This window comes from Onychostruthus taczanowskii, unplaced genomic scaffold (assembly GCF_017590055.1).
Source record: "Onychostruthus taczanowskii isolate IOZ18803 unplaced genomic scaffold, ASM1759005v1 scaffold7, whole genome shotgun sequence".
Classification (NCBI taxonomy): Eukaryota; Metazoa; Chordata; class Aves; order Passeriformes; family Passeridae; genus Onychostruthus; species Onychostruthus taczanowskii.
Window position 1 is genome coordinate 9,897,296 of NW_024504786.1, and position 12,592 is coordinate 9,909,887.

At 54.3% G+C, this 12,592-nt stretch overlaps 2 protein-coding genes across 2 annotated transcripts; one reads left to right on the plus strand and one right to left on the minus strand.

The window, feature by feature from the left end:
- Positions 1-4,792: 4,792 nt before the first annotated feature.
- On the plus strand, positions 4,793-6,836 carry CUNH1orf210 (chromosome unknown C1orf210 homolog). Its single transcript, XM_041421674.1, has 4 exons — positions 4,793-5,284; positions 5,935-6,081; positions 6,487-6,681; positions 6,742-6,836. Exons 1-4 carry the CDS (start codon positions 4,873-4,875, stop codon positions 6,834-6,836), a joined length of 849 nt encoding a protein of 282 aa, XP_041277608.1. The 5' UTR covers positions 4,793-4,872.
- A 5,093-nt stretch (positions 6,837-11,929) lies between these two features.
- Positions 11,930-12,592, minus strand: TMEM125 (transmembrane protein 125). Its single transcript, XM_041421832.1, has one exon. The coding sequence runs from the start codon at positions 12,590-12,592 to the stop codon at positions 11,930-11,932; it is 663 nt and encodes a 220-aa protein (XP_041277766.1).

Sequence of the window (12,592 nt, forward strand, 5' to 3'; positions counted from 1 at the left end):
GCCGGGGTGCGAGGCATGGCCCACCCGGGCTCCGTGCTGTGCCGGGGCTTGACTCATCCTGCAGGGGCCCATCGCGGGGACACTGTCCGGCTTGAAACGGGCTGAGTGGGAGCACAGGCAGGGCGCCAACAAGCTGCCCAGCTCACACGGGAGGGTGGCCACTGCCAGAGGAAAAAACCCTCTGTGTTTTGGTAAACATGTCTGGGGGGAAGGGGAAACAGGAGAAAGCCTGGCTTTCCCTGAGCACTTTCCCATGCACAGTGCTGGCATGGGCACAGCACAGCATGGCCTTGCTACAGCCCAGCCCCAGAGTGTCTCACACCCAGCATGGAGGCTCTGCCAGCCACCAGCAGGCTCCAGGCTCTTTTGCCTGGCAAACAAAAAGCGTTCCCCAGGAAATCACCGTAAGCTTCACGCACCAAACCTCACACTGCTTCACAAATCAAACTGTTCCCATGTGAAAGCCAGGGCTGCCAGGCAGTGAGTCTCATGTTTTGATGTGTCCTGGGCCCATGCTGTATCCGGCCAAAAATCTAAAGCACACATGGAGAGGAAAGGGAAATCCATTCATCGCTTCCGACTATTTACAGAGTGCTCTGGGGCCGCGCGGTGCCCATGGCATGCTGAGGGAGGGATGGCAGTGAGCAGGGGCTCCCACAGTGCAGCTGCCTGGCCACCCCACGGCAAGAGGGGTGGAGAGGATCTGAAAAAGATGGATACCAGGTGCAGCTGCCCTTATTTGCCTGGAAAATGAAGCTGGCTATAGAGGCCAGTCAGGTTCAGAACTGTGTGCTTACATGTGCAACTCATTCTGTGCTTCCCTGGCAGCTGTGGGGGAGCGCATCACACAGAGCCCGAGTTACAGTGCACTCTGTGAAATGCCCTCTTTCAGGAGGATCCGTTTGAGGATGGGATTATTCACACAGAATTTTTTACGGAATGGGAGCCACATAGGGTCATTCTCTGCAGCCCATACCGAAGAGATCTCAGGGATCCATTGAGGAATCTGACCCAATGCGATTTGTTTGCTTGTGGTTTTTTTTTTTGGATAAGAGCTCCTTATCAGCTGTCTATATGTCTATATCAGCTCCTTGCTGTCTATATGTGCAGATTCCTTTGGCTGGAGGTAGGGTATGAAACCTTTCTGGGGAGTTTTGTGGCCAGCTAGGTCCTTACAGCTCCAGTTTAAGTTTATCTGTCTCCAGAGGAGGCACCCGAGAGATAGACACAGCTGAGCACAGCCGAAGCAGCTCTCTACACTTGCTCTCCTGCAACATGGAAAGCTCCAATTGCCCAATACGCAGGACACTCCAAGCACCTGAATATCTGCTGATTTCATGATCCTCAGCTTTTTTTGCTGAATCACAACAGGCTGAAAAAAACAAAAAAAAAAACCCCAAAAAACCCCCAAAGACTGACAAAAATACCACTTTTTGTTATCATTTGCACATTCTAATGCATGGCACCACATGCCAGAAACCATAACACACAGATACATTTCCTGATAGGGAATGCAACTGCCTTGCAGATCCACCAATGGACTGGGCTGCCTCAGCAACACTTTCTAGCCCTGCTTCTCTGGATGCTTGTTTTGTTTTGTGTCCTCAGTGGGTCCTGGGGATGCCCCGCAAGGCTGAGCTAAGGACTGATCCCACCAGGCATAGGAACATCCTGGAAGCGGGGTATTTGAGAATCCCCAGCCCACCTTGGCAGCTGGAAAGCAGGAGCTGCCTGCTGCATTGGTATCCAGCACATGCCCACAGGATGAAGGACAGGCTGCAGGAAAGCCCTTTCCCTGAGGAAAGGGTGGGACGTGCGGCTGTGGAGGAGCCCTTTGGCAGCTGGGGGAGGAGGGGCTGTCCATGTCCCAGGACAGTTCCAAAGTGCTCTTGCTGGCAGTCGGCTTCCTGTTGATGAGCAGGCATGGAACCAGGGAATGAGGAGCAGGGAAGAGAGCTTGGGGCTCCGTCTTGCTGCAGAGGCAAAGCCAGGAGCAGGTGCAGCCAGTTCTTTCCCTGCCTGGCCTGTGGCTCTGCCTGTCTTGCCCACTCACCTGCTCCATCACCCGTGGATACAGGCGCAGGTCTGGCGTGCCAGCAAACACCCATGAGATGCTGCTTTGACATGATTTCTCAGACTTTCACTGACTCCGTGGCAGGATTGGAAGGGAGAACTACTGTTAAGTGGCAGGTCTGCAGGGGGGGTGCCAAAGGTGGTGGGGCACTCCATCCTCTGGGACCTTCATGGACAGGAGCTCTTCACTGAGCTGCTGCTGCTGCTGGGCCCAGAGACCTGCCAGTTTGCTGCATGCTTTGAACACCTTTCTGCTGGAATTCCTGCAAAACCTTTATTTTCCTGTAGGATACTTTCCTGCTGCCTCAGCGCCAGCTGTCCCAGGCACATGGACCAACACCTGGAGCAGGCTCAGGCTGTCTCCTCCAGCGCGGTGTCTCAGGGCAGATGCCACAGAGGTGCCCCCTGCCTCTGGAGGCCCCCAGCCCTCCCAGGGTCTTGCTGCCAGCCCGGCAGCCCCCACAGCGCAGCAGGCAGTCCTGGTCACCGATCATGGGTGGCCACACGGCTGGGAGGTGATGGGGCGCGGCTGTTAATGTGTAACTGGCACCGCCACCTTTCACCAGCTCGGGAGGAGCGGGGCCGGGGCGCAGCGGGGCCGGGGCGGCAGCCAGGCTCGGTGCCGGGCGCTGCTGTCTGCGGGGCCGGCGTGTGGGGACCCGGTGGCGGCCCTGAGCCGGGCGGCCGCGGCCACACCTCGCCCGGCAGGGCCGGCTCTGCCGGCTTCCCAGCTTTCCCCGAGACTTGTTTTTCTGGCCGGAAGTTTCCTGGAGCCAAATGGCTCCTACCTGCCTGCTGTGCTGGGTCTGTAGCCTCCTCTGCGTGTGGCCGGTGGTGATGGGACACCCCTGCAGCCTTGACCACCAGGTAGGGGGGCCGTGGGGCTGCGGTGCGGGCAGCAGCTGGGGGTGGGCAGGGCCCCGCTCCTGGTCCTGCCAGCTCAGCTGGGGTGCCACGGGGCAGCAGGGCCTGGCAGGCAGCTCCTGCTCTCACAGCTCAGGAGATGAGTGATGAAAACCCATGGGAGCCAGCAGAGTTAATTGGGAGATGTATTGTGTCAGTGGCCACCAGCCACAGGGGTGGTGCCCATGCCCAGGGCCTGGCTGTCCTGCTCCCAGCCTTGGGCTGAACATGTCATGTTGTCCAGCCTGTTCACCAGAGCACGGCCTGGGAAAGCATTGTCTGAGTCATGGCATTTCTGACTGTGGGGGTCTCTTGGCTGCAGGTGTAACACAGCTGCCCATAGGGGTGCATGGCAAACAGCCATGAGTCACATCCCTGAGGAGGTCCCAGCCCCGCACATGGTGATGCAGTGACTGGAGCCAGGGTGATGGGCAAGCATGGGGCCAGAATCGCTGAGCACCCGGCAAGGAGCAGGAAACACTACTAAGCCACTGGGACAAGCACTGCAGCCAGCAGCTTGACTGCATCAGGCAGGAGCTGAGAGAATGAAGGAAGTGGCTGTCATGGGCCACTGACCTTTCCACTGAGCTCTCAGTTATTCCACCCAAAAGTTTGCACTGTTTTCCAAAGCCTCCCTGAGCCCAGCTGTGTTTGAGCTGGAAACAGGGCCCATGTGGTGCCCCTGTGGCTTGGCCCAATTATAACCCAATCTACAGCACCTGAGGTTTTTAAGGGCATATCTGTTCCTCTACCAAGCAGGAACAACAGGGTCTGATAGGAGATTTAAGTGGAGAGGAGGATGAAAGGAGAGGTGAAGGAAATTAAAAGCCCAGCTAGCTGGAATGTAGCCAACACATAAACCCAGACTATGGACCACAGTAAACTTGAAGCACAACATCTCTGCTTGCAAGGTCCAAACACAGTACTTAGCAGGAGCTTTTGCCTGCCCAGCCAAACTTAAATTGCTGACCTGCTCTCTGGCAGCTTCAGTTTGGACACTTGACCCCCTCCCACTAACGACCCAGGCAAGAGTAACCCATGTGCTCTCCAGAACTATTTGAATTGGGGCACCCTGTTAAAAAAAATAAATCCATCCTTCCATCCTGCTGTGCTGGTCTTTTGGGACAGTGAATGGTCCATGGCCTGTTTTGTTTCCTAATACTGACACAGACAGCCAGCAGTAAGCCACAGCTACTCACCATGTATCCTCAAGAACATGGGATAGGTGGAAGCATTGATGCACTATCCTGCACAGGCCCCAGGGAGCTGCTCCTGGCATCATGGGTGACTGGTACCTGTACCTGTAGCTCTGCAGCCTGGTCAGCTTCCTGCCTGCCCTTGCAACAGGCGAGGCTCGCCTGCTTCCCTGCTCCAGCTGGGAGGATGTCCCTGTGTCACACAAGAGCTCTCAGGGGGCTGGAGGTGGGGATCCAGGGGAGGAAAAGGAAGGCTCTCTGCAAACTGACCCTGTATGACAGCTGCCCTGTACGGAAGGACAGGGGGGTGACAACCTGCTGCCTTTGCACTCATCCATTTGGGTTTTTCCTCCAGCCCTGCATGCTCCTCCTTTACTGTTTCAGTCAGCTGCTCTCAGTCCTGGGCTGTCCTGCTCATCTTTCTCCATTTATCTAGGCCCACTCCAATCTCATGTGGTAGCTCACGTGTTTTTTAAACGCATGTGTGTCTTTGCTTTTTTAAACTGTGCAAGGGTAATTAAGGCATTTGAACCTGTGAGCAGTCTCTCTATGGAGACACTCCCCATTATGGATAGCCCATCTCAAACAGTAGCTCTTTTCCCAGGCATGGGCCAACTGCAGTGGGAAGAGCCTTCAGCATGCTCCAACTTCCCTTCCAAGAAACATCACCAGTTTGGACCTCTCCTTCAACTCCTTGGTCATGCCCCATCACAGGACTCTCTTGAAGCATTTCCCTTTCCTGCACTCTCTCAACCTCTCCAGCAATGCCAAGCTCACGCTGACCCCAGCAGTCTTCTCCAACCTCGGGGCGCTGCGTCTGCTGGACCTGAGCAGCTGCAGCATCACCTACATCCACATGGATGCTTTCAAGGGCCTGGGAAACTTGCACACCCTGCTTCTAAGAAACAACAGCTTGCAAGAACTTGATGGCCCTTTCCTTTTGCCACTGAAGGCTCTTTTCCACCTGGACCTGCGGCACAACGCGCTGGTCTCTGTGGACACTTGGAGCCTGCAGCTGATGGAGACAGTCCCACGGGTGTGTCTGGAAGGGAATCCCTGGGTCTGTGACTGCAGCGCACACCCTCTGCAGCAGTGGCTGCGGCGCAGGCGAGGTGAGTGGAAGGGATGGGTGGCAGGGAGTGTGTCGGGCAGGCGGAATCCCGAGTGTAGGAGTCTTGCTTGATCCTTTTGCTCCGACCCCTGGGCAAGGTCTGAGATGGTTCTCTGTCCTAACCTCTTGAGGGATACCAAACTGAAAGGTGATGAGTCTGTTCCTTGCTTGCAGTTATGCAGGATACCAAGGATTTCTAAGAATGTCAGCAAGATAATTTGGCTACTCTTCTAGGAAATGGGTTGTATGTACACTTTGGCCTCTGAATCCATCTTTATGTGTCTTTGTGGAGTGACCACATTTTCACTGTTGAGGAGTCAGCAGCTAGCTCCCTCTCTGGAGCCAGGTCAGGCTCCCACCATCTGAGCTCAGCTCCAAGTAAGAGCAGTGGGGTTTCTGTGGGTATCCATGAATTTGTCTGTATCCAGTTTAAAGGAGCTCCTAATCAGAGTCACACAGAGTTCTTGTTCAGGGGATTTTCCCTTTGGTTGTTTCCTACAATTTGCTGAGGGTCAGCAAGTCTGTAAGGCAGAGCCAGGAGCACCTTGCAATGCAACCCATCAACCCAGGAGCAAGCGGGGATCATCTTCTTTGAACTGGAGAGGGGATGGGCACAGACCCCCATCCCACCTTAGCCCATTTGTCTCCCAGCTGTGCAGGTGACCTGCGTGTCGCCCCCGGGGCTGAGGGGCCAGGAGATCGCAGCTCTGGATTCTCAAGACCTGGGCTGCCAGATTAAGCAGCGGTTTGCTCGTGGGGTCAGCACACCACAGCCGATCACAGTGACTGAGAACAACAGTAAGTTGTGCGGATTCAGAGGTGTCCATAAGGTCTAGCACCTTCCTGTCCTCCATCATACTGGATGGGGCTGCAGGTGGAGACTCCCTGCTCTGCCCCACAGCCCCAGAGGCGCAGGCTGCTGGGCCACACTGTGCAGTGGCTTGGTGGGAGGGTGGCCAAGTGCTGGAGATGTTTGCTGGCTTTGTGAAAGGAAAGGGGCCACGAAGCCACGTGGAGCACATCACTCTCCACAGTGATGTGCAGCAGTACCAGCCAGCTGTCAGGCAGTTTTGCCCCCAGTGTTCACATGTTCCTAATGAAAGCGATCTAGCGCTGGCTGCACACTGCAGGCAGGCACAGGGCTGGAGGATGGGAAACACTGGGTGTGCCACAGGCTGACCATGTGCCTTTCCTGTGTCACAGCCACTGCACTGCCTGCCGGGAAGGGGGGAAGGAGCTGGCCATACCTGGTGGGATTCCTAGTGACAGCGGTTGGCATCTCCATCCTGATTGCACTGGCTGCCAAGTGCAAGCTTGTCCACAAGAACTTCGCCAGCTACCGCCACCGGCCGCTGCCTGAAATCAGCTCCATCGGAGGCAGCCCCATGGAGGATAGCAGCAGCTGGGACAGGGGCTCCTGTGGGAGCCATTCCATAACTGATGCTGCCGACCTGCAAGCTGAGGATGATGATGGCTTCATCGAGGACAACTACATCCAGCCCAGTGAGCAACTGCCAACAAAAGAGGAGCAGGAGTTGCATCGCTCCATCTGAGCTTATAAGCTTACAGCTCAGCCAACCACTGCTGCAGCCTCTTGCTATCTCCCTAGCTCCACCTTTTCCTACCTGTCCTTGGCTTTGGGCCCCACAAGCTTGGGGCAGGAGGAAGGGAGCAGAGAGGAGGGGAGAGAGGGATGGGCTAGGAATGGTTATGGAGGCTGAAGGCAGCTGGTCCCACAGTGTCCCAGCCTGACACCAGTAGGCTGCGCTGTCACAGGGGCACCAGACCAGGTGCTGCTTTCCCAGCCTTGCTTGGATGCTGGGGATGAAGGAGGTGGTGCCTGTCGTGCCTGGGAAGGCAGGTGAAGTGGGAAGAGGAGCCTGCCCTGGTGCTGCCATGGGGTCTTGGGCACTGGCCCCACTGCCCCATGACACCAGACCCAGCCCTGCTCTGTCCCTCAATGCACTGTCACTCTGAGGTGTGATTAAAGCATGATTTAGCCCTGCCTCTGCCTGCAGTGGTTTGTTGGGACTCTCCCAGTGGCAGTGCTGGGAGGAGACCCCCAGCCCCACAGCTTTTTTTGCATGTGCTTTCAAGGACCATAAATACATTCCTCTAACTGTGACAATGAGAGGCTGTGTCTGTGGCACAGTGAGCGCTCTTGTCCAAGCAAATATTTCACCTGCTGTGGTGCAGGCAGCCCTGGTGCACCATCACAGGGTTTCTGTGCATGTCTCTCCAGCCATGGCCCTTCTTTCTTTTCTCTCTTTCTTCTCCAGGAAGACAAGCTAAAAGACACCTTTCCCCTGTCAGTTCTGCAGAGCTGAGCAAACTCATCAGTGCTGCCAGATGCAGTGCCAGGCCCATGCACTAGGGCGAGGTGACCCTCTCTCCCAGCACCCATTACAGAGTTCCATGTGTCAACTGTGTTCAACTGTGGAGTTGTACAAATGTGATAATTTTTACATTCCTGTCATCTTTGTGGTACCCCGAACAGCACATGAGATACAAGTAACTGCAAGTTATTTCTGCTGGAGTTGGTCGTGCGTTCATGGGTTACGCTGGAGTTAAAAGCAGGGAGCAGCAGTGGCATTCACCTTTAGTAAGTGATTCATAAGGCTGGTACCAACCGATTGGGAAGATTTCCCAGGGCACCGCCCAGTCATTACCATCCCTGATAGCTCAGTAGTCTCTTTGTCATGCTCCAGAGCATGAGATAACACAGGACATCATTTCCCAAAGCTCTGCCACACAGCTAATTCCCCCACCTCCTTCAAATCTCTATTTCACTGCTAACTGCCTTTCTATTTCTCCACTCATTAAAACATTTAGTGTATAAAAAAGGTAGATAATACACCTCAGAGAATACAAACCAAAAGAGAAAAATGGGTCAGGCATTGGATGGATGAGACAGGCTAGAGGGCAAATGTGCCACTTGAAGCCTGGAGCAGGAGGAAAAGCTGCTGGCTTCTTTCAGTGGTCAGCCAACTTTTGCTCTTAAATGCCATATTTCTAAAGTGAGCTTTATTTTTTTCAGTTACTGTCTCTTAATTTGCCTTCTGGGCTCATCAGCTACCTATGAAAACACACTATACACTGTATTTTTGGAAATTTCTAATATCTTTTGTGGAAGAGATTTAAATCTGAGGGCTGGGAAAAAGCATTTCAGTTATCTTTTGTGGGGTATTTTCTGGGCTTTTCAACATGCTTTTCAGTCACATGAATTCATGCTAGATGCAGTCTTTTCTTTTTAGTCTTGGTGATGTCTTAAAAGAAGTTAAAAATACAAGCACCCAGGCTTATTTGTCCAGGGTATCTTACTCACCAGTCCCTCAGCACTTAGTGGTTTGATGGCTTGTCTACTTTGACCCTGTTCATAAGTCCACCCATTTATTTTTTAGCCAAGCAGACATGGCAGGTTTTCTTGCGTGTGTGTGTGTGTATTTTCTGCCCCCTCTCAGGCAGCTGCAGTGCAAGTGGGCAGGCACCTGGCAACTCATGTCTGGGGGGAAATACATCTGGCATGCAGAGCTGGGGATACAAGGGGTCAGAGCATGAAAAGGAGGATCCTTCTCCAGGGGTCCACCCAGGAAGCTGCCATGAGGGCCTGGCTGAGGCTGGCCAGGAGCAGGAGCAGGTATGCAGGCAGACTGGTTCCAGGTGCGAGGCTCAGCCCTGCCACAGGGTGAAACAGCTTCTTTGTAAACAAACTAGCCAGCACTACACATTCAGGAGGCTTTGTGTGCTCCATGTGAGCATCTTTCAATGGCATGGTGAGTTCACAGGTTCACAGAGCAGTGGTTAAGGGGATCTGGATACATCTGATTCTTAAGCAGAGAGAGATTAACATGCATCTGGAGGTGGGAATTGTGTATCAGGAAAGAAGTACATGCATTTTTGGGGCTCTGGTGGCATTGCCACACTAGCTGGTGATCCAAAACCACAGCCACACGTGGGACCCTGGGCTGTTGTGGTTACTGCCCTGGGCTGAGGCCAGCCCTGAAAAGCCCTGACACCTCTGCTCTGCAGAGAGGCCTGCATTCAAGTATCAGCCTTCAACACAGTCAACTTCTCTAACACTTTATTATGTATGTCCACACACAACACATGAACCAAGAAACAAACCAGCACCTGTGCTGCAGAGGGGAGTCAGTGATTGGGCAGCACCGGCTGTCCATCTGGGCAGCTGGACACCCAGCCACCATCTTCAGGCACAGCCTGTTCTTAGCCATTATCTCCTTGGGTTGCTGTCATGGCCCACAGTCAATCACCCTTTTCTGGCACAAGTCCCAGGCACTTGGGGCATGTTTTGAAGGGGCTGTGGAGGGGACAGGATTCACATTGACACGCAGGCAGCACGGAGCTGCGAGCTGGGCACAGTCACGCCTCTTCACAGAAATGCCCAGATGTGCAAAACAGCTGGTGTGCAGGCAGCTGTGGCCTGTCAGCACATGCAGGCTGGTGGAGCTGGCAGTCACTGCTGCACCACTGGTGCTGGCAGAGGGGGTGCAGCCTGGAATAACTGCACCTGCACTGACACAGACCTGCAGAGCAGCAGCAGTGGTGATGGTGTGCAAGACCACTCAGCTCTGACTGTCCCCTCCTGTGTAAGCACAGGGTTCCCTGGTGGTCCTGAGGCCAAACAGCCCAGAGGGGAAGAACAGCTCAGCTTTGAAGAGATTTAGCACAGGAGGATCTGAGCTCACCACCATTCTACTGAGCTCCTGGGCAGATCAAGGGAGGAGATGCAAAGAGAAGAGGAAACAGCAGTTTAATAAAATCTACAGAATATGTGAAAGTGGCAGAGGAAAATGTAGAAATAACAGAGATACAGAGAGAAAAGCTCAAATGATGTACCTGTACATTGGGGAAAACAATCCAAGGCTTCAGGCAAAGGAAAGTCAGCAGGAGCAGGGCAAGAGCAGGTGAATACAGATGTGGTTTCATGAGATTTCACTGCATTGGAAATGGTTGGTCTGGAGCTGTGAAGGGGTGAAGCCCTCACTGACCAGCTGATGGTGAGCTCTGACACTGCCTCCAGGTGTAACATGGACAGTGATTTGTGCTGTTATCAAGGGAATCAGCTGCCATCCTCTTCCAAATAAATTTGCTACCAGGCACCAAAAAACAATAGCTCAGTCTTGTTCCATTGCAGAGGACACTTGGCAAATAATGAGCAAAACCAACATCTGGGGCTGAGCAACTCAGGTGAAGGAAAGATGGGAGCTGAGAAGATGAAGAGTCACAGAACAGTGAGCTGGAAGGGGTTCAGAAGGATCACAGAGTCCAACTCTTAAGAGAATGGCCCACATGGGGTTTAAACCCATGACCTTGGTGTTATTAGCACCATGCTCTGACCAACTGGCTAAGAGGAGGAGAAGGTCATGCAGGAGCATCTTCAGCAGGAGGTTGGGATCTATGTCTATGGAAAGGGCAGTGAAAGGGTTAGTGAGTCTATGAGGGAAAGTCTAATTTACCTGAGAAAATTCTCATTAAGTCACAGGAAAAGTTCCTGGGGTGAATTGTTAGTCTGCCTCTAGTAGAGACACCTTGGTGATAAAACAGGACACCTTGGTGATAAAACAGGACACCTTGTAGAGATAAAACACCAAAAAAGCTCCAGGTAAAGCCCAAGTGACAGTAGAGGAACTTTTCTGCCCTGCAGCAGCTGCAGCACTTGGGAGACAGAAACAGCATGGAAACAAGCAGGGACTGGGATGAGCTGCAGGGCTCCTGGCAGCAGAGGTGCCTCTGCCTGGGAAGCTCCTGTGGGAGGGCACAGCACTCTCCCCTCACACAGCTTTTGCAGAGGGCAGCCCCAGGATTTGGGTATCCCATCACCATCCCCCAGCAAGTGCACCGTGCTGTTTGTGGCTCATGCAGCTGGAGCATCCTGGCATGATAACAGAGCCCCAACACTCAGTTCAGCACAGATAATCCATCAGGGCCTTGACACCAACACCCCTTGATCACCCCTTTGATAAACCACACGTGATGGTGGGCTGCAGAAATGTAACACTGGAACAGATACTGGCATTGCAAACACAAAAAGCATTTAATGTGAGGTCCAGCCATGCTGTGGCTCTGGCACACACAATCCTATGCAAATCCCACACTCACTCCCACAGGCATCAGTGATTTCTTGGAGCAGCCCCTGCAGCCATACCTCCCACCAGGCTCCCTCATGCCTGCTGACGTGCAAAATATCTCCTGCCATTCACCAGCTGCTAGAGGCTCTACTTCACTCAGGAGCTGGAGGCTCTGCACAGAGCACAGGTTGGTTTTATACCACCCACAATTACAGCTTCTCCTGCCAGGAGAGTGTATGACACCGTTCCAGGAACTGCAGGAACCAAACAAGTACTGGGGTCCCAGAGGTACAAGACAGGCTCACCTTCACTCTGTGACATGGGTCACAGCCAGGCAGGCAGCAGCTGACACAGGAGGCTTTGTGGAGATAAAATGCCAGCCAGGTCAGAGCCCGTCCAGGTGCCCTGAGTCTGTGCTGTGCCACCAGCCTGGGGCAAAGCAAATGCCAGTCGTCTCCAACAGGAACACAGGGCACACTGCAGCTGTCACCCTTCCTTGGGGAAAGGCCATCACTGGCAGGTTGTATCCGCTAAGGCTCACACAGAGGTGTCCTGGGTCAGATCAGGTTGGCCATGCTGGAGGTGGGGGGAAGCCGCCTGTTTCCAGCGAGGCGGCCGGAGATGGTGAAGACGCGGATCTCGCCGGTCTCCAGGCTCCGAGGAGCCGCCCGGCGGCAGGAGGTGCACAGCAGGTATAGCAGCAGGCAGAGGAGGATGGCACTGCCAGCAGTCAGGAGGATGACCCCGCTGGTGAACATGCTGGCCAGCGGCCGTGCGGGGCTGAGCTGCATGGTGGTGGTGGAGAGGATGGTGAGCACCACCCCGCAGACCAGCAGCACCAGGGCGCTCAGCAGCAGCACCAGGCAGTCCGAGAAGCCTCCGCTCTTCAGCAGCTCGATCTGATCCCGGCTGCGGATACAGTTCATGTCCTGGATTGCAGAGCTCAGCAGCTGCTTCAGCAGCACCAGCAGGGCCAGGAGGCAGAGGGTGGTGCCCACGGCGAGCCGCCACTCTCCAGACCGGCTGCTGGTGCTGTACAGCAGGATGATGCCCCCAATCCCGCAGGCCAGGATCAGCACCACGGCCATGCCATAGCACAGGATGGACTTCTTGGGGTCCTGGAACCACCAGAGCTCCACGTGCTCTTCCAAGATATTCCTCTGGATGTGGTCCGCATCCGCAGGGGTGCGGGGGCTGCTCAGCTCTGCCAGCTCTGGCAT